The sequence below is a fragment of the Populus alba genome, chromosome 6 (genome assembly GCF_005239225.2).
Source record: "Populus alba chromosome 6, ASM523922v2, whole genome shotgun sequence".
In the NCBI taxonomy this organism is placed as follows: Eukaryota; Viridiplantae; Streptophyta; class Magnoliopsida; order Malpighiales; family Salicaceae; genus Populus; species Populus alba.
Window position 1 is genome coordinate 14,222,118 of NC_133289.1, and position 27,137 is coordinate 14,249,254.

Sequence of the window (27,137 nt, forward strand, 5' to 3'; positions counted from 1 at the left end):
AAACAAAAGCAACCGATGAACACCAAATACAAGGTATACTGCTCTTCCTTGTCATTTCAGAAAATGATAACTATTATGGGAAAAAAAAAAAATCATCTTCAGATTAGGATTTCTACAATACATTATGCAGATTCTATCTACTCTTCGAGCTACAAGATTCATACGAGCTCTTCAACTCATGCCACAAGCAAAACAATGTGTCATAAACATCATCATCATCAAAATTACAATCTCTGATTCGTGAGACATTTACCAGGGTCTTCAACCACTCTTCATGGAGAGTTGAGAACTCAGACCTCCGCTCGCTTGACTTGAAACTTTCTCCAGTTGAATTTTTCATCAGCTGACCAGCATGTGAAGCAGCTTCAACAACATGCTCTGGAATGCCAGCCATAGTTGCCACTTGCAATCCGTAGCTCCCTGGGCATGCTCCAGATGCAAGCCGGTACAAGAAGACAAGGTCCCGGTCACTTTTAGAATAGCTTTCAGGTTTTGACTTGAATGCACAAGCCATGTATTGTAATGAAACATGTGGATGAGAAGCAAATTCTTTTGTGAGCGGGTGATAGTGTGTTGCAAAAAGCAATCGACAGTTTATCTTCTCAACAAGATGGCGGAATACCTGCATGAATGATCAGAAGCAGTATAATTGCTAACGAAACCACTTCAATTATAATAGGCGAATAAAGTTTTGAAACACAACAGATATATGAAGCTTGATATTATTACAGGTAATAGTGTTGTAAAACAGAAGATTTTATATTCGGCTGTTTATAAATTAAAAAATAGATTTGTTACTAAACAACTCTAATGAATTAGGGGTCACTCCTAGATATATGATTTGATTTGTTCCTAAAATTTTATGCCTTATATTCACCTTTTAAATAGGACCCTTGCAGTCATAACTGATTTTCAGATAATGTTGCCTTTATGGTATCAGAGCAGTGATTTAATCACCAACTCTTTAAAAACTCTAGAACTTTTTCCATCCCTTCATCGTTTTTGTTCACCATGTCTGAAACAAAACCCATTGCTACCCAAGCCTCCAATAACAAGCCACACTTAGTCCAGATCACCACCATCTTTCTTAATGGTGACAACTTGCATTGGTCTCAATATGTGCGCATGTATATTTAGAGGCAAGGGGAAATAGGTTATTTGACCAGTGAAAAGAAGGAACCAACAAGGGAGGATCCAATATATGCTACCTATGCAAAAAACTCCATGTTATGAACTCCATGGATGAAGATATCAACTCCAACTATGTGTTATTCAACAACAAAGAAACTTCGGGATAATGTTTACCACATGTATTCTGATCTGTGTAATCAATCCTAAGTATATGACTTGACTTTGAAACTTGGTGATATCCGGCAAGGAGAAAACAATGTCACTAAATACTTCAACACACTAAAACAACTGTGGAAAGACCTTAATTTTTTCAATGATTATAAATGGAAATTTACATATGACTACAACCACTGCAAGAAAACGAAGGACTTTCAAATTTATGAATTCCTAGCTGGACTCGATATTGAGTTTGATACTTCAACACACTAAAACAATTGTGGAAAGACCATAACTTTTTCAATGATTATAAATGGAAATTTACATATGACTACAACCACTGCAAGAAAACGAAGGACTTTCAAATTTATGAATTCCTAGCTGGACTCGATATTGAGTTTGATAAAGTAAGAGGGAGAATAATAGGTAACAAACTCATAACTCCAATTAGCAATGTATTCTCAAAAGTTAAAAAAGAGAAGAGTCGTAATGGTTCATGCTTGGAAAACAAGCAACTGGAAGTCCTATTGAGAACTCTACATTGGCTATGCTAATGCAAATGCGAGTAGTATGTTGCAAATCACTGTTAGGTGGATGAAAAATCTCACATGTGTGACTATTGTTACAAGCGACGTCATACACAACAAAACTTGTTGGAAGCTCCATGGAAAGCCATCTATTTGGAAAAGTAGCAGACCTGGTGGTGAACCCAACGTGCGGTTCCTCCATAAATAAAGTTGAGAAAAGCCTTTTTAGTAGAGTAGATATACCAAATTCTACAATTGTTACATTCCAATCATCATCTAGTATTCCTAGTGTTTCCTGTGCTAAAATAAATAGCCATCTTGTGCCTAAAATCTTGTTCAGATTCTGCTTCTTGGATTATTGATTCAGCCAATCATATGACTAGTCATTCTCATCCATTTACAATTCATTATATCATGATAATGAGAAAATCAAAATTACAGATGATAATTTCTCACCTATTACAAAAAAAGGGTTAATAATAATTTTTTAGAGTATAATTCTTAAATTTGTCCTCCATGTTCCTAAACTAACCAAGGATTGTAATTTTCATGTTATTTTTTATGATTCTATCTGTATATTTCAAGACCAGAACTCGAGGAATGTGATTGGTAGTGCTAGGATGATAGAAGGTTTTTACTACCTTGATAACAACTTCAATAATAAAAAAAATAAATAAATAAAATAAATAAAAATCTTAAGGCTTTAATAGTATAGAATTCAATGTTTGTTCGTGAACAAATAATGCTTTGACATTATTTATTGCTAAGAGAAACTATGGGATCCTAGTTTTTTCTCTATCTTAAACATTTAGTTCTTGAGTAGTTTAAACATTTGGATTGTTTATCTTTTCAATGTGAAAGTTCTCATTTATCAAAAAATCATTGTGTTACTTATATTTCAAAACCCTACATGCTTCATAATCTTTTTATTTAATTTATAGTAATGTATGAGATCCTTCAAAAATCACTATTGTATCTGGAAAAAAAATAGTTTGTTACATTCATAGATTATCACACAAGATTATATTAGGTTTATTTGATGAGTGAAAAATTTGAGGTAGTAACATTGTTTAAAGATTTAATTCAAATGATAGAAAACCAATATCAAACAAGAATTATCATATTTTAATTATTTGAGAAATTTTTTTTGAAAGCAAAAAGGATTCACATCAGGTCTACATGTTGTGACACTCTTAAGCAAAATGAAATTGTTGAGAGAAAAAACAAACATTTACTTGAAGTAGCTTGTGAATATTCCAAAATACTTATAGGGTAAAGTTGGTTTGATGACATCTTATTTGATTAATAAAAGTTTCTAATTGCAGTCTTTGTCACATACTAAGCAAATTCCAATCTAAACTTGATCCTAAAGCTGAAAAATATGTTTTCATCTGATATGCCTCAAACAAAAATGAATGCCAATATTATAATCCTTAAACTAGGAAAATTCATGTAGGTGTGGATGTTTCTTTTATAGAAAATCAACCTTATTTTACCAAAAATCATCTTCGGGGGAGAAAAAAAGAAAAGGTGATTGTTTTTTAGACATATATGTTCAATTAACTATTATAATTATGAACAATACGATTTTCTCAACATCACAATCTCAGGAAAAGGATGTTCATGATATTGAAATAAATGGAAAAACTAGTCCATCATTGTTATGTGCAAGTGTATTGCAAACAGGGGAAGTATTACAAAAGGATCAAACTTATCCATATACCGAGCTTCAAGTTTATACTATAAGAACTCATTCGAAAGGTAAAGACTTGCATATCATCCCAACACAAGATCAACCAAATTCTCAAAGAGATGGTCCTGAGAATATTTCATGTATTCTTACTTCTATTGTTCCTTTTAATAATGAGCTCATGGACCTAGACATTCCTATAGCTATTAGAAAAGGGGTCTAATCATGTACCAGTTATCCTATTACTAAATATTTTTCTTACCAAAAACTTTCTAATAATCAAAAAGTTTTACCTCTAGGATATCTCAATTGTTTATTCTAAAAACTTCTTAGAGGTAGTTGACTTGCCAATGAATGCTCTAGACAATCCAAATTGAAAGTTAGTGGTTATGGAAGAAATGAATGCTCTGAACAAAAATAGCACTTGAGTAGTTAATGCCAAGGCAAATGAAGAAAGTAGGGTGCAATTTAGTGTTTACAATTAAATGCAAAACTGATGGGAGCATAGAAAGGTACAAGGTAAGGCTAGTGGAAAAACACTTCATACAAACATGTTAAAGAATAATATAAATCATATCCTGAGACCTAACCTAACAGCTTAAGCTACTGAGTTGAGATGGTTCTTTGACATGGTATCATAACCAAGTAGTCACAAGTTTGAATCTCATTATCCCTATTTATTTGATAAAAATTAAGTACAAGGTAATGTGGGCCTATGCAAGTTTCAAGCCCAAAAGACTTTCACTTGAGGGTGTGTTAGAGAATAATGTAAATCATATCCTGAGACCTAACCTAATAGTTTAACCTACTGGGTTGAGATGGTTTTTTTTTTTGACAAAACATACATTGACTATCAAGATACATTTGTTCCACTAGCCAAAATAAACTCAATTCAGGTGTTATCTTTACCGATGAATTTTTGCTGCCCCTTACATCAATTGAATGTTAAAATTATTTTTCTAAATAAAGACTTGGAAGAGAAAGTCTTTATAGGCATACCATTTAGGTATGGAGAGAGAATTGACTAACATAAAGCCTTCAGTCTAAAAAATTCTTTATATAGCCTCAAACAAACTCCTACAGCATGGTTTGAACACTTTGGAAAGGTTGTAAGACATCATAGTTAATGTCTACGTCAAGCAGATCGTACCACGTTCTATAAAAATTCAAAGGTAAAATTGCTATCTTGATTATTTATGTAGATGACATAATCTTGATAAGTGATAACAATTTTGAGATGGAAAGACTTAAGAAGAAACTTGTTGAAGATTTTAAGATCAAAGATTTGAAGCTCTAACCTGCTAAAACTAAAGTGGTGAATCGAGAGCAATTACACATGGGATTTGTGAAGTTGTGTGGATTAAAAGGCTTTTACAAGACTAGAAGATTCTTAACTCCTCACCCATAAAGGTATATAATGACAATAAAACAACTATCTCAATTGCTCATAATCCAGTTCTTCATGATAAAACAAACCATGTGAAAGTTGATAAACACTTTATCAAAGAAATGATTGATAGTGGAATGATCTGTATACTATATGTTCCAACCACCAAGCAAGTTGCTAATATACTTATAAAGGAACTTCACAAAAATTTAACTATTTGATCAACAAGCTAGTAATGGAAAATATCTTTAAGCTAGCTTCAGGAGGAATGTCGTAAAATATAAGATTCTATATTTGGTAGTTTATAAATTAGAAAATAAATTTGGTATTTAATCAACTCCTATAAATTAGAGATCACTTCTAATTAGAATATATGATTTGATTTGGTTCCTGATTTAATGTCTTGTATTCTCTTTTAAATAGAAACCTTGTGAATTAAATCAATAAATTGATGCCTTCTGTCGCACCCCCCAAAAAAAAAATCATATATTTCAATTTGCGGGTTCGACTGGCGAATTTTTATTTATTTTAGTTCTTTGGAGTCGCCACCTAGTATTTCGGTCACTAGGAACCCTAACTGGTCTCAGAGATTGGGTACGGAGACTGGTTGCGTAAAGGGAAGGTATTAGCACCCCAAATACGCCCTACCTAAGGTAAGCTGCATTGTTTTATTGTCTGATAAAAACTAAGGTGTTATTGTACTTCTAGTCGTTGGTCTGTCTATGGTTCAAGAAAAATCCTCCTCAGTAAGAAGGTATTTTATCTTATCGGGTAAAATCCTAACCGTTCTAACGTCTTTACCAAAAACTTTATTAATAATATGTAGGAATACGTTTTACGTATAAATTCGTAATCCCACAAACTAAAAGAAAAAAATAGATTTTTTTTAGAATTTTTGAAATATTGGCCTAGTTCTCATGGCTTGAATAAACTGGTTATTAAAGCTAAAATGCATGTTAATACATATATTGTTTTGAAAATTTCTTTGTTGTCTGAAAATATGATGTTATAATATTTTATATATATATATTGGAGAGACTAGGCCGTATTTTAAACAAAAACAATTTTTTTGGAAAATATTATTTTTTATGCTTTTTGACAAAAATCGGGTATTTTAATACTGAACTTGTATCCTTACGGTATAAAATACAACCCAATATTAATCCGCTTTGATAAAAATATGCAGAAAAATCAGCAACATTTTTTAGGGACTTTTTAGAAATTTTTTTTGAAAGCAAAAACATTTTTTTATTTTGAAAATCTTTGATGTTTTGACGAAAACCGTGGGTATTTATAACACTGGTTTTGTATCTTTACAGTATAAAATACAAAACCACTATTAAACCACTTTGATAAAATATGGCGGAACAATCAATTAGATTTTTTTTTGAAATATTTTTTTTTATATATAAATATTTTTTATATATATAACATATATACACATATATAATAATAATAATAATAATAATATATAATAATAATAATAAATATAATATAATTATAATATATTTATATATTAAAAGGGGCTGGGCCGGCCAAAACTAAACTGGGCCGGACCCAGCCCAACAGTCGTTGGGCCGATCTCGGCCCAACGGGTACTGGGCCGATCTCGGCCCAACAAACTAATTAAACTCTATCTGGCGGACCACTCTGGCCCGGCCCACATAGTTCTGGGCCAGACACCATCTGGCCCAGAAGAATTAAAAACAACACAGGGGGGGAATCTTACCTGGCACGGCGGAGACGACGGCTTGCTGGTGGTGCTGCTGCGGAGGCGGTGGCAGCTTGGCTTACGGACGGCGGGTCAGGCGGTTTTCTCTCTCTCTCCTCCTTCGGGTCTCTCTCTCTCTATTCCTCTCGGGGTCTCCTCTTTCTTTCTTTTCGGTTTTCTTCCTATTTATAGGGGCAGAACCGTGGGGGACCATCGTTAGTGCGGTGGCAACGGCTGGTCGGCCAATGCTAAAGGTGGTGGGGGCGAGGAGAGAGAGAGGCGCGGGAAGATTTTTCGAATTTTTTCGTCTTCTGTTCTGTTAAAACGGGGGGAAGGAGGAAGATGAATAGTGTTTCAAAACGGCGTCGTTTTCGATTTTTTTTTTTTTTTTTTTTTTATGAAACGGCGTCGTTTTGGGTAAAAACGCGCCGTTTCATTTAAATGGCTAAACTTCAAATCAGTCCCCCAAATTCGGTCCCCGCCCCTCTTGTTGGCCGCCTTTTTTCACTTTGGTCCTTGGCCTCTGATTTATGCATTGAGCCCCTAATTGATCAATAAACTTTCAATTTCTTCAATTAAGCCCCTGAACCGAAAAATTGCAGCCCCTAATTTACGCGCCTCTTCCAATTTGGTCCCTGGTTTCGGATTTTCTTAATTAAATCCCTAATTGGCCCTTAAACTTCAATATTTATGCAATTGAGCCCCTGATTTGACCCAATAAATTCCTAAAAAATATATTTTGGCCCAGAACTTAAATTTCTTCAAATTAAAGCCCAAATTGACTTAAAAATTAATTTTTCTTGGAATCAAATCTTCTATAAATTCAAATAAAAATCCAATTAAATCCATAAAAATCCAATTAAGTCCATAAAAATCCAAATTCGGGCTTTTTTCTCCTCAAAATTCAAAATTTTCCTTCTCAATAGGGCTTTCATCCTTCAAGAATATACTGTCAAAAATTTAATCCTTGTATTTTTGAATTCCTTGACCAATTTTCTGACTGTTTCCTGAGCGTTTCTGCCTTCTGTTATTTTTTTCTAAACTCTTTTGGCTATTTATTTTATTTTTCATGGGGACCCAAAATGGGTTACAACAGATGCCCTCTTTATAATACTTACGGAGCATGGATTTTGCGCAGTAAGTGTTATAAAGATAAACCCGAAACGGAACTCCCGAAACTGATCCGGTCAAAGCTTGATTGATCTGAAACTTTGTCCTTTATAACAATCCTCCTTAGCCCCAAAAAACCATGATCGAAACTTAGTCATCTCGAGATCCTTATCCGGCGATCCTCTGAATTCTTATTTTAGTTTGATCAACATGAAAATCCATCCGAGATCCTATCTAGTGATCTTCTTTAACCAGGAATCCCATCCGGCGATTCCTTTACTCATAACCAATACAAAAAATGTGTGTGTGGTCTCATTATGATGGGTGACCTGCCCGAGTGGAAAAGAGAAAGAGTGGTCTCATTCTTTGGGTGACCTACCCAGGGGAAAGGATGGCCTCATTATTATGGGTGACCTACCCAGATAAAAAAAAAATAGAGAATGGTCTCATTCTTATGGGTGACCTACCCAGAAAATATGGTCTCATTGTGATGGGTGACCTACCCAGAAAAAGGAAGAGTGGTCTCATTGTGATGGGTGACCTACCCAGAAAAAGGAAGAGTGGTCTCATTGTGATGGGTGACCTACCCAGAAAAAGGAAGAGTGGTCTCATTCTTTGGGTGACCTACCCAGGGGAAGGAATGGCCTCATTCTTATGGGTGACCTACCCAGATAAACAAAAAAAATGGAGAATGGTCTCATTCTTATGGGTGACCTACCCAGAAAAGTATGGTCTCATTGTGATGGGTGACCCTACCCAGAAAAATATGGTCTCATTGTGATGGGTGACCTACCCAGAAAATATGGTCTCATTGTGATGGGTGACCTACCCAGAAAAAGGAAGAGTGGTCTCATTGTACGGGTGACGAACCCAGGAAAAATGATGGTCTCATTGTATGGGTGACCTACCCAAGAAAAAAGATGGTCTCATTGTATGGGTGACGAACCCGAGAAAAGTGATGGTCTCATTGTATGGGTGACGAACCCGAGAAAAATGATGGTCTCATTGTATGGGTGACGAACCCGAGAAAAATGATGGTCTCATTGTATGGGTGACGAACCCCAGAAAAGTGATGGTCTCATTGTATGGGTGACGAACCCGAGAAAAATGATGGTCTCATTGTATGGGTGACGAACCCCAGAAAAATGATGGTCTCATTGTATGGGTGACGAACCCAAGAAAAGTGATGGTCTCATTGTATGGGTGACGAACCCGAGAAAAATGATGGTCTCATTGTATGGGTGACGAACCCAAGAAAAGTGATGGTCTCATTGTATGGGTGACGAACCCGAGAAAAAAGATGGTCTCATTGTATGGGTGACGAACCCAAGAAAAATGATGGTCTCATTGTATGGGTGACGAACCCAAGAAAAATGATGGTCTCATTGTATGGGTGACGAACCCAAGGGGAAGAATTCTGTAAACTCCATGCTTTTCTAAGAAATGGTTTCAATATGAGGTCCCTTCTAGCGACCTTCCTTGATGAATGTCGAAGTACGAGATCCCTTCTGGCGATCTCAAATAACTTGGAATCCCATCTGGCGATTCCTTTTATTCAAAGCTGAAATATTAGGTCCCTTCTGACGACCTCCATCGAAATATGAGATCCCTTCTGGCGATCTCCTTTAGCCAAACAACTTGGAATCCTATCTGGCGATTCCTTTTATACCAAAGCTGAAATTTGAGGTCCCTTCTGGCGACCTCCATTGATGAATATCGAAAACGAGACCCCTTCTGGCGATCTCAAACAACTTGGAATCCCATCTGACGATTCCTTTTATTCAAAGCTGAAATATGAGGTCCCTTCTGGCGACCTCCATCGAAATACGAGATCCCTTCTGTCGATCTCAACAACTTGGAATCCCATTTGGTGATTCCTTTTTACCGAATGCTATCGATGTCGTTCTTCCTACTGGCAGGGTTTGAAAACCACTATCTTCTCTTCTTGTTGTTCTAGAATCATCTCAATGATTCTTTCTTCGTCCATAATCTTGTTGGAATGCGCTAAGATCTCCTCCTGTAACGATCCAAAAAATATATATGCAATGATTTATGATTAGATGCAATGCATGCATTTATACCTGGTTTTGAAACATAGGTCCCAGCCTCTTCTTCTAGTTCATGAGACTCCCTCTTAACATGAAACTTGCTTTTGAAGTCGTATGCTGGATTTTATCTCTCGTGTTGCCTATCATATTCTTGGAGAAGAAGTCTTTGACTTTCTTCAAGTAGTCCTTTTCTCAAAATGTATGACTTGTATTTGCCTCTCTGTCATGCTTTTTGTCAAATGCTTTAGCTTGGTTTTTGTAAAACTTTTCATAAAACATCTCGTCTTGCCCCCAGTGTAGGGGTGCGATCCTAGTCTAGGTTTTTATATAGAGAAGAAATTCATTTCGACTCAAAACAAAACCACCAACAAAAAAACTCATTAGAGAGTGAAAGGACAATAAATTTGTGTTTTTTTTCAAAAATGCACATTGTTTAGGATTGATAAAACTCTATTTTTATCTGGAAAAAAAATTACAGGTGATGTATCAATTCATTATGTTATCCAGAGGTGAGGTTGTATTTCAAGGGTAGCTTTTCTTAAATTTCATATTAAACCATTTTATGATACTTTGTTTGTAACCACTCAACTTGTTCCAAAAGTGCAAAAATCTCATCATTTATTTTAAAGAAAAGGTTAGGCTCAAAGATAAACACAAAAAATCTGGTTGATAAAATGAGCTCTGAATGCTCACTAAAGAAAAATAAAAAGCAAAGACAAAAAGCATGCTAAGGCAAATAAAGTTGTTTTACATTTTGAAAACTACGAGAAGTTCTTGGGTCAACCCGTTCTGAAACTTCTTCTGGTGTGTGGAAAGTCAACCGAGATAATGCTTCATCTTCCTTCCCCACTTGCGTTTCCTTGTCTTCTCCTTTGATCTCGCCTTCTTCATTATTGACGATTCTTGACCAAGGTTTTCCAACCCTTTATCCCTTATCACTTTTGTCATGTGGCGATGGATTTGAACTGATATTGGGTGTATCTTCAAATGACACCCATCCTATCTTGATGAGCTTCAAACTTGTTCTTAAAACCATAGCACGTTTCAAGGCAATGCCCAGGAATACCAGCATGGTACTCGCAAGTCAACTCGGGCTTATACCAGATGGGGAATGGTGGCTGTAGTGGTAATGTAGGGATAGGAGCTATTTGTCCAATGCTCAGTAGTTTGGCATATATGTCCTTCAGAGGCATGGGTAATGGCGGTAGTTGTTCTGAAACGTATCTTGGGTTTGGTCTTTGGTGGTTGTTTTGGGTGTTTGACTGGCCATTTGCTCGATTAGGGGAAAAAGATTTGTTAAAGTTTATGTGGGCCACCTGGGAGGTAGGTATTTGTGGGTTATATGAATCCGTTATCTTGTCATTGGACCCACCTTCGAAGTTGTTAACGGGACCCTTCAATTTTCTTCCGAAAAAACCTTTTGTCTCCAATGGCTCAATTATGCGTCCAGCTTTAATCCCTTGCTCTATTCTTTCCATTATGCGTACAGCATCATAGAAATGTTGAGATGAGCTACCCATTAAATGCTCATAGTAGGGTGCCTTGAATGTGTTGGCGAACAAAGTCACCATCTCCGTTTCTATCAAAGGGGGTTGCACATGCATGGCCTCGTCCCTCCATCTTTGCGCATAAGCCCTTACTGATTCTTGGCTTCTCTTTTCCATTGACATAAGGCTCATTCGATCTGGAGCAATTTCCAAATTGAACTTGTATTGCTTAAGGAAAGCCTCAACTAAATCCTTCCATTTCTTGATCTTGGCATTATCCAACCTCATGTACCAACTTAGCGCCGACCCCGATAGACTATCTTGGAAAAAGTAGATCAGTAACTTATCGTCATGAATCACCTCAGCCATCTTATTGCAATAAGATCGAAGGTGAGTGTTTGGGCATTCCAACCCAGTGTACTTTATAAACTCCGGAATCCTAAATTTTTTTGGTACCGTGATGTTTGGTACCAAGCATATTTCAGACGCTCGCATGGGGTCAAACCAGTCATTTCCCTCGACTGCTCTTAACCTTTCTTCCAAGGCTGATATCTTGTCATCGTTCATAAATCTGGTGGACCTATTATCGGGAGGCCCTTCCACAGTGATGTGAGCTTGAGGGGGCTGAATGGGAATGGTAGGTGCAAAGTGCTGCCCCGTCACTGAATCTGCCCCCAAGTTCTGAGATGCCCCCGGAACATGAACTGATGGTGCTCCTATATGTGGTTGGGTAGATGTTCCCTCCCCATTCTTGGCTCTTAAAAATTGCTCAAGCAGACTGGTCAGTCGAGAAACTTCATTTTTCACAGATTCCAACTCGGTCTGGTAGTGCGACTCTAATTGAGCTCTTTCTTCATTTTCCATTCTTGATCTGGACCGGGTTTGGTGGACTCTGGATGTAGGACCTATGTTTCACGATCTGTAATGCATATGATAACAAAATGCGTGATGAAAATGTGATGCACAAGTGATGTACGATGAGTATAACATTATTAATCTTGATGCAAATAAGATACATAACCTAAGGACAAACTCTATTTATTAAGTGATAGTGGGTAAGTTTTCTATCTGGTCTCGAACGGTCTCATATCTGCCCAGTGACGTTCTTCATAAAGAAGTATGGGGGCGTTGCTAGGAACAGTTAAGACACGTATGTCCACCATTACCAAGCAGGCACTCAGATATGAGTTGGGTGTTTCACGCATTTAAACCCTGACCAATAGTCCTAGGGTAAATCGCTAATTCCCCACTTAACTTAAAGCTTGTGTGTGCTTTTCAAAATTAAGGCAAGTGATGCATGAGACAATTATATACAATGCATGAATAATATGCGTAAAAAAATAAATACGCAAATAAAAGGAAGGGCATATTAACAATAAACACACAAAAAACCAACAAATCAGACAAAAACAAAGCTTAGTCTACAAGGTCCCCAGCGGAGTCGCCATTCTGTCGCACCCCCCAAAAAAAAAATCATATATTTCAATTTGCGGGTTCGACTGGCGAATTTTTATTTATTTTAGTTCTTTGGAGTCGCCACCTAGTATTTCGGTCACTAGGAACCCTAACTGGTCTCAGAGATTGGGTACGGAGACTGGTTGCGTAAAGGGAAGGTATTAGCACCCCAAATACGCCCTACCTAAGGTAAGCTGCATTGTTTTATTGTCTGATAAAAACTAAGGTGTTATTGTACTTCTAGTCGTTGGTCTGTCTATGGTTCAAGAAAAATCCTCCTCAGTAAGAAGGTATTTTATCTTATCGGGTAAAATCCTAACCGTTCTAACGTCTTTACCAAAAACTTTATTAATAATATGTAGGAATACGTTTTACGTATAAATTCGTAATCCCACAAACTAAAAAGAAAAAAAATAGATTTTTTTTAGAATTTTTGAAATATTGGCCTAGTTCTCATGGCTTGAATAAAACTGGTTATTAAAGCTAAAAATGCATGTTAATACATATATTGTTTTGAAAATTTCTTTGTTGTCTGAAAATATGATGTTATAATATTATATATATATATATTGGAGAGACTAGGCCGTATTTTAAAACAAAAACAATTTTTTTGGAAAATATTATTTTTATGCTTTTGACAAAAATCGGGTATTTTAATACTGAACTTGTATCCTTACGGTATAAAAATACAACCCAATATTAATCCGCTTTGATAAAAATATGCAGAAAAATCAGCAACATTTTTAGGGACTTTTTAGAAATTTTTTTTGAAAGCAAAAACATTTTTTATTTTGAAAATCTTTGATGTTTTGACGAAAACCGGGTATTTATAACACTGGTTTTGTATCTTTACAGTATAAAAATACAAACCACTATTAAACCACTTTGATAAAAATATGCGGAACAATCAATAGATTTTTTTTTGAAATATTTTTTTTATATATAAATATTTTTTATATATATAACATATATACACATATATAATAATAATAATAATAATAATAATAATAATAATAATATAATAATAATATAATATAATTATAATATATTTATATATTAAAAGGGGCTGGGCCGGCCCAAACTAAACTGGGCCGGACCCAGCCCAACAGTCGTTGGGCCGATCTCGGCCCAACGGGTACTGGGCCGATCTCGGCCCAACAAACTAATTAAACTCTATCTGGGCCGGACCACTCTGGCCCGGCCCACATAGTTCTGGGCCAGACACCATCTGGCCCAGAAGAATTAAAAACAACACAGGGGGGGAATCTTACCTGGCACGGCGGAGACGACGGCTTGCTGGTGGTGCTGCTGCGGAGGCGGTGGCAGCTTGGCTTACGGACGGCGGGTCAGGCGGTTTTCTCTCTCTCTCCTCCCTTCGGGTCTCTCTCTCTCTATTCCTCTCGGGGTCTCCTCTTTCTTTCTTTTCGGTTTTCTTCCCTATTTATAGGGGCAGAACCGTGGGGGACCATCGTTAGTGCGGTGCAACGGCTGGTCGGCCAATGCTAAAGGTGGTGGGGGCGAGGAGAGAGAGAGGCGCGGGAAGATTTTCGAATTTTTTCGTCTTCTGTTCTGTTAAAACGGGGGGAAGGAGGAAGATGAATAGTGTCTTTCAAAACGGCGTCGTTTTCGATTTTTTTTTTTTTTTTTTTATGAAACGGCGTCGTTTTGGGTAAAACGCGCCGTTTCATTTAAATGGCTAAACTTCAAATCAGTCCCCCAAATTCGGTCCCCGCCCCTCTTGTTGGCCGCCTTTTTCACTTTGGTCCTTGGCCTCTGATTTATGCAATTGAGCCCCTAATTGATCAATAAACTTTCAATTTCTTCAATTAAGCCCCTGAACCGAAAAATTGCAGCCCCTAATTTACGCGCCTCTTCCAATTTGGTCCCTGGTTTCGGATTTTCTTAATTAAATCCCTAATTGGCCCTTAAACTTCAATATTTATGCAATTGAGCCCCTGATTTGACCCAATAAATTCCTAAAAAATATATTTTGGCCCCAGAACTTAAATTTCTTCAAATTAAAGCCCAAATTGACTTAAAAATTAATTTTTCTTGGAATCAAATCTTCTATAAATTCAAATAAAAATCCAATTAAATCCATAAAAATCCAATTAAGTCCATAAAAATCCAAATTCGGGCTTTTCTCCTCAAAATTCAAATTTTCCTTCTCAATAGGGCTTTCATCCTTCAAGAATATACTGTCAAAAATTTAATCCTTGTATTTTTGAATTCCTTGACCAATTTTCTGACTGTTTCCTGAGCGTTTCTGCCTTCTGTTATTTTTTCTAAACTCTTTTGGCTATTTATTTTATTTTTCATGGGGACCCAAAAATGGGTTACAACACCTTCAAATAGATCTCTCAATTCATAGAATGAGGAAGACTTTTTCGGTCACCCAAGAAGTAAGGTAGGTGTCCAAGTGGGTGGATGCAAAAGAGAGCATTTCCTAGCCACAACATTTCTAACGTTACAAATTATTTGTATCAACACATGTCGATGAGTATAGAAACTAGAGTTGTACATGGAACACAAGTTTGTCTAAGGCCAAAACACACAAATCTATGACCTTAATCACCAAAAAAGGCTCCAAAATGCAAGAAAGCATTATTATGTACCAGTTACCTACCTATCTCAAGCGGATAACCTAGAAAAGTATAACTTGACTAGAACCAAGGATGCGTATGGGGATGAGAAATAGTAATTTATATCCTTAAGGAGTTTGTTGGATATAGAATACGAGTTCTTAGTCATGGAATAAAAAGGACAGGTAAATCAAGGAATAATAGATCAATAAAAAAGAAATCTCACAGCATATGCAATGGCGTATCCATCATAAGTGCTTGTTCCTCGACCCAGTTCATCAAGAAGGACAAGAGAATCCTGAGTGGCATTTTGAAGCACCGAAGCTGTTTCTGTGCACTCAATGAAGAATGTACCTAGAAAATGACAAGCTTGTTTCTATTATCGAACACCAGAATTAAGAAGCACATAAGCAAACACTCATTAATGCATGTGGTTGGGTCACATCTATTTGCATAATCCTCACTTTCAACATTTAAATGACTCTGTGGTCCAGAAGTGAGAGTGAGACATCCAGGATTGTAGGCCAAGTTAGCATATTTGAAATCATATGATATATCCTATTTTAAATTGCCTTTAAGAGATTTTGAAGATTTAGATGGACAAGATCCATTAGACCACAACCATTTACATCAGATCTCTAGTAGAATTACAACCAGAGTAAAACAACCACTGCACAAAACTCTATCAGACTTAGATTCACCACTGCTGTATTTATAGGCATATAATAACTTAAATCGAGGAAAATTTAGAGCAAGCCAACTATGACATAGATTTAAACAATTTAAAGTTTTAAAAAAAAAAAAACACTAAACGAATCCATAGCACTGTATTTTTACCATCAAGAAGCCATTTATGACCTTTAGACTAAAAGCAGGATTTCAAATAAAAGAGTCAACACTTACTAGAATTTATTCTTGCAACATGATAATCATAATTTGGACCTCAAAAGTTCATAAACTAAAAAATATAAATTTGCATAAAGAAAGTGAATTTAGATCACATAAAGAGAGCAAACTTCCAAGTGAAACCAGTAAACTGTTATCTTGCTACAACTTACTCTCGCCTGTCATTATTCGATCAGTGGCACCAAGCCGCGTAAAAATTATGTCAGCAAGTGAGAGAACACACTTCTCACCAGGAATGAAACAACCAAGCTGCAAAATTGCCATAGAATTAAAAACCATATGGTTAAAATATGCCCAAGATAAGAATTTTCTAGGGATGTAGGAGCACAGAAGTAATTTTTTCAAGCTAGGTCTGAAGTCAAACCTGTGCTAGTATAACAGCTAGACATGTGGCACGCAGAAGTGTTGATTTTCCACCCATATTTGGTCCAGTCAGCAACACAGTGCGGGGATGTTGGCTATCTGAATCCTCACCAAGGAACACATCATTTGGGACAGGCAATCCATTCTCTCCGAGGGCAAATGGGTGCCATAACCCTTTAATCTTAAGTACAGGCCCTCCTTCCCCCTCACAGAAAGAAATGGCTTTTGAATCAGGCAAAATAACAGGTCTACACATAGCTCCACATGACATGCTTGCTGTGACTGCAAAAGATCTAAGCACATCAATACAATTGATTGCATGAATGACTTCAACCCACTGTGCAGCTTTCTCAATAAATAACTCAATCAGCACAGAAAGCATTCCAGCCTCTGAATCTGTCACATCACGATTCTGATACCAAATATAGTATTAGTAATGTGCAAAAGTAGGCATAAACAGAATGCAACATCATCACCCACATAAAGAAAAAAAAAACTTACAAGAAAGTACAGATGTTCCAAATAGGAATGGCCATATTGTTAAACAGTCAATATAAGCCAATGTGTGGTGTGTGTGGTGTGAGAGAGAGACAAAGAGAGACATTTTCTAACAGAGAAATACAGAATTCCACAGAGATGCATGCTCAGTTATCAAGGATGCCAAAAGTCCTTTATTACTGCAGAACATAATAATCTGAGGGGGAAGAAATCGAGACCGAATGTTGAAATGTGAAAAAGAAAGCAGCAGCAGCTACACACCACATTGCATGTACACATGCATAACTAAATTTTTAATAGTAGCCTCAAACAAATAAATTAGTATATAACAATTAATATAATTTCATACAAAAGAATACATCTGCATCATCTCAATTGGAAACACAAGGATCCAAATGGGGAGAAAGGGAAAAACATTGGTTGATATATCCAAAACATAAACCAGAAAGAAGCAGACCTGGTAGTTTGGGAATTCACTATCTACAGCTGCTTCAAATTGCACAAGGAATTTTTCAAGCCCATTACTACCAAGAAGCTCTGGAAGTTTAAAATTTTTTGATAATGATGAAATTAGTTGCTCTTCCTTCAGTAATAGCAATAACAAATCCATTCCATTCCGAAGCCCTTTCACCAGAGACCCGAACACTTTCACCTACACAACACTTACTGCCACTTTAGTAGAAGGTTCAGGACTAACTACAGACTTGCCGAATTGTGACACCCTATGAAAATCATCGTACATGTGCATTCAAAGAGATTTTTACAAGTAAAGATTTGAAATCAAATAAGACAACTTACTCGTTGTTTCAACAATTTTTTGCTAATCAAGGGCAGTGCAAGAGACCCTGATGCCTGAAAGCTAACCTTAACTCGTCCAAGCATTCTTTCTAAATCTGGAAGCTTGCGAAGATATTGAGCAATAATTAACATAATTTCTGAACGAGCCATTAGATTTTCAATAACATCAAGCCTATTATTAATGCCTTCAACATGTTTCAGTGGATGGCAGATCCAATTCCTCAAAAGCCGCTTTCCAGATGATGTCACGCAGTTATCAAGATAGTTAAACAAAGTACCTGAAATCACGAAGAGAAAAGGCTTTCAATATTTAATTTAAAAATCTTAAAAATCAAAACCAAAGATTTGAGGATGATGATAATTTCATGGGAGATCAAGGAATGAACACACTGGCCTGATGAACCACCATCAGCACTGTTACTAAAAATCTCCAGATTAACAAGAGTCTGCCCATCCATTCTAAGGCAACCCTTGTAAACTTGGTAGGGTAGAATATCTGCATTCCTTAAAACATCATCAAACTGCACAAAAGAAAAGGCACAGAAATCTTTATAAGGAACAAATAATCGGGGATCTTAACAGTTAAAAGGCCAACCAGAGAAGGGAACAGAGGAGGTTGACAGGCAAGCATACCATCAATCTGGATAGATGACCAATAAGCCCGCCAAGAGCACATAGAGATATGTCCTGGTGCATTATACTGTCAAGTGCATGGTTCCATGGATTTGAAGACCATTTAAAGTAATCCTTCGATTGAATCAAATTTTTAACTTCAGAAGCATCCACAAAATCAGTGCCTGGCAGCACTGGTGACAATTGCAGTGTTGTAGAACCTGCATGGAAGGGGTGAGGGAAATGAAAAGGTGAGGTCATGCTCCTCATGATAGCTTGGATCCTAACTTACATATCCTTTTAATGACAGATTCTTCAGCAATAAACCAAATGTAGAAAGACTTATTTAAGAGATCAATAATGAAGGTGGCAAATTATTAAACAGGAATCACTTCAGAAAGGAGACAAGTAAATTTAAAATAAGTCATGAGATGCATAATTAGAGTATGGTTAGACTACGTTCACCAACCAGGAGTATGTTAGCTGGCTACCACAGTTGGACCTCACATTGATCAACTAACTTGTGCATCAAAGCAAACAAAGGAGACTGTCAAAGATTTATTCATAACCTTGCTGGAGAAGTTGCAGCAAAGGAATTCACACTGATTTGAGCAAAACACCCAAGATAATAATATATATGCAGGAACAGCATCCCATCAAAATACATAAATGCAACTTGTTATCTAGTAAGACTGCCTAAAGGCCTTCATGCATAGAGAAAGTGCAGAGAGTATAGCATAGCTAAACCTGAAATTACTAAAAAAATAGGACACGAGTTACTATCTTTACACAAGGCTACAAAGACTAAGCAAATCACATACTAATCATCGAGCATATTTTATACATCAAACAAATATCCAGCAAGTTTCAAGTTGGTCCAGACAACTGTCTTTCATTTTCTAGAAGAGTTTTACAAACAAATTCTAGTGAAAAGACAATAATGACACAGGAAATAAGGAAAGTTAAGAAGGAAGATCAAGCTAATCAGGAAAAAAATGTGCAAAAAAACAAAATACATTCAGGCAAATGGAAAGTTCAGAAGGCATGTACTCATCCAAGGAAGGTGTACAAAGTCTTCCCTTCCTATCAAGAAATACCAGTTAATATATTTGCAAGTGCAATCCTTAATCTTAAATGTATATGATATATCTTGTCATATGAAAAAGGTCGGTATAAACTTACCAATTAATGAGTACTTCCTAAGTTCTTTCTGAGCGCCTCTGGAAAGCTCTGCAACATAGAAATCCTCAAGCTTTAAGCTAGGCCAAAAAAAAAAAAACAATCCAAGAGCAAGAGAACAAAAACAAGAAAAGGCATGTACCTCTATTTTCATATATGACTTCCTTAGGTGAAATCTATAATCAAATCACAGTAAGATATTCAAAGGTTAAGTACATGAGAGCACACAGAATCATTAAACAAACAAGAAAGATAAAGGAGCATACTTGCATCAATAATGCCCCCAAAGCAGCATGTGACGCATCATCATTGATTGATCCAACCCAAACTCGTAGAGCAGCACAATCAACAAAAGCAAACCCATAAGCAGTTGCACCATCATCCACCCCATAGTTTCCCTAAAGTTATCACCCAAAGGAATAACCAGATAGGATAGCACAATAAACTTTCAAGAAATGCATAAATAACAAGGACCATTTAAATGAATAGAATAACAAATGAAACCAAATTTCTAATTCTCCAAGCTGGGTAAGTTTATAAGAACAAGTAATGGTAGCAAATAATAAATTCAACTGCATATCTAACAGACTACGTGGACAAAATGTATTCAAAACATTTTAAACAGACTTTTCATTTTAAGTTGTGATAAAGAAGAAAATTTGCATCATAACAATTCAGCAATTTGCTCTTCTAACTCATGATTTATCAATAATAGCCTGATATCAGGAAAATGTGAGTTTTTAACAAAAAATTGTCCTCCAGTTAAATGATGCGATCACAGAATAAGCTCGCGCAAGATTATTTTAGCAATATTTTGAAATTGAAGATGGGCAAGATGCAACAATTTGAGAGAGTTTAACACGAAAAATGTTGCTGCAGCAGAAAATTGTAGGCAATCATTACAAACCTCTTTTATGGCAAGAAGATGAACAGCATCAGGCCCCATATTATGGTCAGTTGTGGTTGATGGGGTGACAACTTGTACCAATTTTCTTTGGATTACCTGAAATTCAACATCAATGATAAAACAAGGAACTCGGATAGTTACCCACATCATGGCATTGATTTACTATTTCAGTTTCATTGAATTAATGAAAACCATAAATGATGCATAGTGTTGAGAACATAATCTATAAGAGATGCCATATCTGTCTGAATGGTTGAATAAACAAGAATAATTGAAAAACAAAAATCTATCAGAAACATGTCTCCTTTAAAGCTGCAAGGAAAACTCACAGAATTTGCACCCCTAGATTTTGCTTGATCAGATGTTTCCAATTGCTCCACTCTTCCAACTTTATATCTTGACAAAGAGCACAAAAGCAATAAGTGAACTGCAAATGTTCCGGACAAAAAATGTGGAAAGAGAACATGGGATTGGCTAAATCTCAGCTAACTACTAAGATTTGAGCGAAAAGATCTTGTTTCATATCTTCAGCCAATATATGATTAGCATAAACGATGAATAATGCAAGTTGAAAAATGCTTTTCTTTTCATTGTGCTTCTTAGATACAGGAAGAAATGAAAGAAAGAAAAAAATTTCCATGACAGATGGCCAGTCTGGTCGACATCCTGGCTTCTTACAATTTTTGCATAACATTTTGCTGTATTTAAGAATAATATTAACTACATAAAATAGAGATATAAAACTAGTAACAATGAAATCTTTCATTCATCTTGAAGGCATGACATAAAAATGAGAAAAAAGGAAATTATGGTTCAGAGAAAAGGTCTGCTGCTCCCCTACCCACGAGCTACCAGCTTTTCAACAGCATCGTCAATTCCACTTTCAGATATACCAACCTGATCACAAGGCAGATGGTATTAAATAAAACACAGATGCATATAACTGTAATTGTAGCAATTAAAATTGGCTTTTAAATTAGAAAAATATATCTTTGAAGTCACCTGCCGACATTTCCCCACACCGCTGAATGTCATTTTCCAATCAAGCTCTTTGTGACCAATTTCAGCATCCAGTTCATAGAGTTCATAGAATTTTCCCTGTGTTTCATCAGTCACATAAACATATTGGTCTGATTTCAGAACCCAAAACTTCAGAAGACACTAAAAGAAAGTTCTAATTTTCAACCATGACACACATTAATAAATTTGTAAATATAATCTCAGTCAACAGCAATGTGTGTGTGAGTGAGTGAGTGAGCAAGAGGGAGACAGAGAGTTAAAATACAAGTTACAGTTCAAGCACCGCATGCCAACATTGGCTGCATGATGTTAGTTTTGCAGTGGCAATACCTCTTTTTCCCTATTGGATCATACAGCCAAGATACACGTGGTATCTGCTCCACTATTAATGAGAAAGCAGAAATTTAAGAAGAAAACGATGCATGATTAGCATTACATCATTCTTTTGAATTGAATTGGTTGCTTATGATGTTTATTGCAAGTCCAACCATTTAGCAAGGAAACAGAAATTTTTCAGAAAAATAAGAATGAACTGGTTGCTTGCTGATGATGCTTATTGCATGTCCAGCCGTTTATCAAAGAAAACAGAAACTTTTCAGAAAAATTAGAATGAATAGCTGGGTCATGCTTTAATGTAACCTTATGATGTCAAAAAGTTTCAGCAACTTCAAAAGTATCAGAAACTGCAGCAATACTACTAACCACTTTAAAGAAAAGTAGAACATCCATGTACTGAGATTTGACAGTCCAGTATTGCTTTTGAGAAGCTGACATTTTCTTCAATGCATCAGGTGGTAAGTAAAGCGTCTTTTTGTCATAGAGAGGATCATTGGGCCTTCTCCCATTAGCATCCCTGATTTGGGCAGGGTCAAGCCATTCAAACTTGCTTGTTGAATTAGATATTTCCTCATGATTTTTTATCAAGGAAGCTGAGTCCTTTAGTGGTTTCACTCTTTTGCTAGAGTTCAGGAAGGAACAACCATTCTTATCCTCAAACTTAGGAACGTCCTCTAGAATTCTCTTCAGACGAGGAACTAGCGGTCGCATGCCTGGTGTATGCGGCCCAGGAACATCGTTTACACTTTCAATATTCAAGACACTCGTTTGATCAACCATGCCACTGGAACTAAAACCATTGTCTTTCTCAGAGTACAGCGTATCCATTCCTTGCTGAGGCAATTCTTTTGGGATAGTAAATGTAACAGATGTAGAGCAAACATTAGCAGAATGAACCTGGTTCCTGCATCAATTTGCATCAGTTACACCCACTATGAGAGAATTTGAGTCAGCAAGGTACAAGGACACATATTTATCACTTATATACTATTAGCGATCATCAAAACAAACAGAAATTGGTCAAAAAAGGAAGCCTATCACATTAGAGTTCGAACACAAAATCCTGAAACTATTTCATAAATGTTCACAACACAAAATCAATCACAGGATAGAAACTCATTGTATTTAAGAAATAACCTTAAAACATATTTGTCCTCATAGACTCCACAAACTCGCTTCACTTAATAATTTGCAACTCCAAAATTTACTTCAAATTTCAACAATCATTTCTAAAATCTACTCTCATGATCCGCACTCTTTTAGGATTTCCATTTGCTGGGAGCATTCTTGAAAAATTAAAATTAACAAATGAACGGCTTCAGTTAAGCTTCAACAAGAAGACTAATTATAAAATATTGAATTATTTTAAAATAATAATAATAATATTCCCTTCATAATTACATAGATAAACAACAATTCAAAGATTTTAATTAATATTCGAAAAAAAAAATGTTACCTCCCATTAGGTTTTTCTCTGTCATCGACCTTAACGAACTTATGCATTATGCTCGAAAAAAGCGAAGCAACTTTGGCCTCCTCGTTCTCCTTGATGTTCACCGGTAATATCTGACGTGGCACCTTTTCTGGTGGCGTGTCAGTTCCTCTAATTTCAATAGACGAGTCCACCAGTCCATGAATCGCAGGTTGAGACACGTTTTGATTATGTTGCTTCGCCGAGAACAGAGGAGCTTGCGGACCATCGGTCCTTTCTCCGGCGTCGGAGCTCTGACTGGGCAGCGAGGGTTTTTGGAAGAACGAGAGTATCGATTTTTGGCGCGGCATTTTCGTACTCCTAGAGAGAATCAACTTTTAGAGATGTGAAATTTTTATTAAAATATATGGAGTCTATACGGTAAAAAACAATTGGCGCCAAAATCTGCCCCTTTCGGCTCTCCAAATTTTCAATGGAGAAAATGACGCCCTGATTTTAGATTTCACTGGGTGGTTATTGTTGATCTGGATGTACGATTTTCATCGCTTCTTCTAATACGGTCTTATTTTTTACCTTTTAAAGGATTAATATGGTATTGTGCTAACTTTGTTTCATTAATTAAATAGACAGGTAAACATATATCTGCATGTTAAATTTTATTTTTAAATATTTTATTTTTATTCAGATCTATTTTTATTTTTTTTTGCGTATAAAAATTAATATATATTTTTACAATTATAATTAAAACTATTTTAAAAAATATATATAACCACGTAAACACATGCTTAAAAGCTCAATCTTACTATAAAAAAAAAAGTATTTAAAATTAACACTCTCAAATTATTTTATTTTAGGACTTCAACCACTAAATTATGGTGTATTTTAAATGAAATTACTCATGTCAAATTCTCTCCTCTTAGCGGTGATGAGTATATCACGATGAGCCAAATAATCACAATCGGAGAAAATTTCCAACCCTTTTGAAATAAAGAGAAATATATTAGAATATCATAAATTGAGTGGTAATATAATCAATAAGAAAGTTTATCGCTTCTTAAAAACGAGGCAAGACTTTATTTATTGTTTAACTAGACTATACAACAAAAAAGCAATCAAGCATAATTGATTACATAAGTAAAATTTAAGTGAGCTGAAGACTTAAGTTGAGCACTCAAAAGACTAGATCGACAGCAACAAACTTTTCCACTAATTAAAAGATGATTTGCGAGAAGGAAGAGCTGTATATCAAAACCATGTAAAGATGCATGTATAATATTTAAAAACATTTTGCAAGTTTTTACATAAAAATTGCTCAAGAAATAATCCTTAGTGAAGTCTAGCAAGACTTCAACAAACAGGAACTCAACAAGGTTCTTAACCTAATAGGACTCAATTTGATTTTCAAAGTCTAACAAGATTTCAAAAAATAAAATCCAACAAAGTTCTAAAACCCAACAAGGCTTAAGACAATCTTAAACTCAACAAGGTTTAGCAAGAAAGAGTTTTCAACAAAAAGGACCTAGTGGTTCCGAGTCTAGCAAGGCTCTATTGATTAAAAACCCGGCAAGGTTTTGACAAAGGGAAAACTGGAATGCACCTCTAGCCCCATTTCTTTTCACTTCTGTCATCGTTGCCTTTCTTGGCAAATCCTGCAAGAATCAAACACACAAATCCTTTTTTTTTTTTCGTATCATTCTCCAAACTCAAAAGGGTGGTGGACAGGTGGTCATTTTAGTACCAGTTTTTTAGGTGGATCTAGGTATTGATTCCATGACTGGACATATCTAAGCCAATTAGATTTCTTCTTATAATTGTTATTATTAATGTTGTTGTTACTCTTGTTTATCTTATTATTTGTTTTATGATTATTGTTCTTGATCATCGTCGTTGTCATCGTCGTCGTCGTCGTCGTCGTCGTCGTCGTCGTCATTATTATCATTTTCTTCATGGATATGAAACTCTGATTGTTATTGTTCAACAGATGTTGATTAGAGGTGCTTGTTTTACTTGAATTTGACTGCAAATTCATCATATACAATAATCGTGTATAGGTTTTTTATTTTTATTTTTGATATAAAAAACCAAACCAAACCAAAATCGGTCGGTTGGAATTGGTTTTGGTTTATTTATCTATTTTTTACAAAATTTTAGTTTTGTTGTTTTTATAGATAAAAACTGAATCGAACCAAAAATGATAACTCCTAGTCACAAGCTAACGTCAATAATAGCATCTGTTAATTTAAATGAGATTTTATAACAAATTAGTAATAATCTCTCACTTCAAGAGAAAGTAAACAGTTTACAAATCCCTGCTTTCAAAGAAACATTTGAAGAGTAGCCCATATGAAATGATGTCATACTTCTAGAAATATTATTTTCCCATAACAAGGACATAACAGTTGCATGATATGTCCTGCAGCACCAAAATAGTACTCACAGCTAAGGTCTGACTCGTACCAGTTAGAGTAAAGTTGGAAATCAATTTGGTTAAAACTTGAAAGAATTGATGAGTTTAATGACTTAATAAACTTTGAAATCAATTTAATTAATGAAATCAGGGGCTTAATTAAAAAATTATCAAAGTTTAGGGTCAATTTGGGTCAAAATTGCAAGAAATTAAATTCCAAAGACCGAAGTGAATAGGCATTGATATTATATGGGGATTAATTGATTTTCTAGGGGTAATTTTGAAATAATTAAAAGTTCTCAATTAAGGTCTAAATTGACTAAACTAGAAACTAATGATTATTTTGTAAATAACGCTAAAATCCAGGGGCAAAATTAAAAAAAAAAAAGATTTCCATGAATAAAAGCCCAATTGCAAAATTTCAGAACTTCATGGGGCAAATTGAATCAAGAGAACAACGTCATTTTGGAATCCATTATTCATCCTCTTCCTTTTTGGAACAGAGGAACCTACCTGCAAAAAAACACAACACCAATGGCCTCTGCCAAACCCCATCATCTCACTAAATGCAAGCTAGATTGCAGACCAAATGGTCCACTATAAATCCCTTATTGGCTTAACTCATTGTGCCCTAACAATGCGCCTTTAGTGTTAAGAAAACCCATCACCAACTAGCCAACATTGGCAAGACTGTTGGTGTCCCAATCCCATCAAACTCTGGGCCAATTTTTATCTTCACATAATATCACCATCCCAAGAAGATAAGGATTGGGTTTCTCTCAAGGGTGGCCTCTAAAAGCAAAGGATGCAGAGAGACTAGAGGATGAAAAAAAAAAGATAGAAGAAAAAACACAAGAAAGGAAAACAGAGAAGCTAAAGAGAACTTTAACCTTCCTTCATAGCAGATTGCTGACCCAGCCACAGGAAAAAAAAAAACCCCAAAGTAACAAAAAGAGAGTTAGAGAAGATCTAAAGAACAGAAGCAACCCCAAAAGCAGAAAGAAGGATGACTAGAGAGAAACAAACAAAACAAAAATGGAGGAAGGAGCATTACCCGATCCACCACCACCTCAAGTCTTCGTCTTTAAACAATGTCTGAAGTAGATAAGTAATTCTTCTTCCCTCACTCATGGTTTGTGTGGATTACTATTAGAAATCAGAAACTTGGACAACTTATAATTTGCAACAACCTAACTTTGAAGAAATTATTTAAAGCCAAAAAGAACATTTGATCTTCAAGAAATCTTTCTAAAGATCCTAAACAACTTTATATATGTCTAATAGGATCATTGGGACTCTCGAAAAATATTTAAATTTACATTTTTCTCTACGTGTATGTGTTTCAAGAAGCTTAACAATATATACATTAATAATCTCTTCATCGAGAATCTTTTG

General features: G+C 35.8%; 1 protein-coding gene across 1 annotated transcript; it reads right to left on the reverse strand.

Annotated features, from left to right (window-relative positions):
- Positions 1-18: 18 nt before the first annotated feature.
- On the reverse strand, positions 19-23,885 carry LOC118048048 (DNA mismatch repair protein MSH7). Its single transcript, XM_035057565.2, has 17 exons — positions 23,360-23,885; positions 22,270-22,807; positions 21,550-21,645; positions 21,389-21,444; positions 20,877-20,943; positions 20,548-20,643; positions 19,907-20,038; positions 19,783-19,816; positions 19,644-19,691; positions 18,483-18,682; positions 18,244-18,370; positions 17,850-18,127; positions 17,509-17,703; positions 16,555-16,965; positions 16,343-16,439; positions 15,511-15,638; positions 19-622 (listed from the first exon to the last, which is right to left on the reverse strand). Exons 1-17 carry the CDS (start codon positions 23,683-23,685, stop codon positions 134-136), a joined length of 3,318 nt encoding a protein of 1,105 aa, XP_034913456.1. The 5' UTR covers positions 23,686-23,885; the 3' UTR covers positions 19-133.
- Between the last annotated feature and the right edge of the window lie 3,252 nt (positions 23,886-27,137).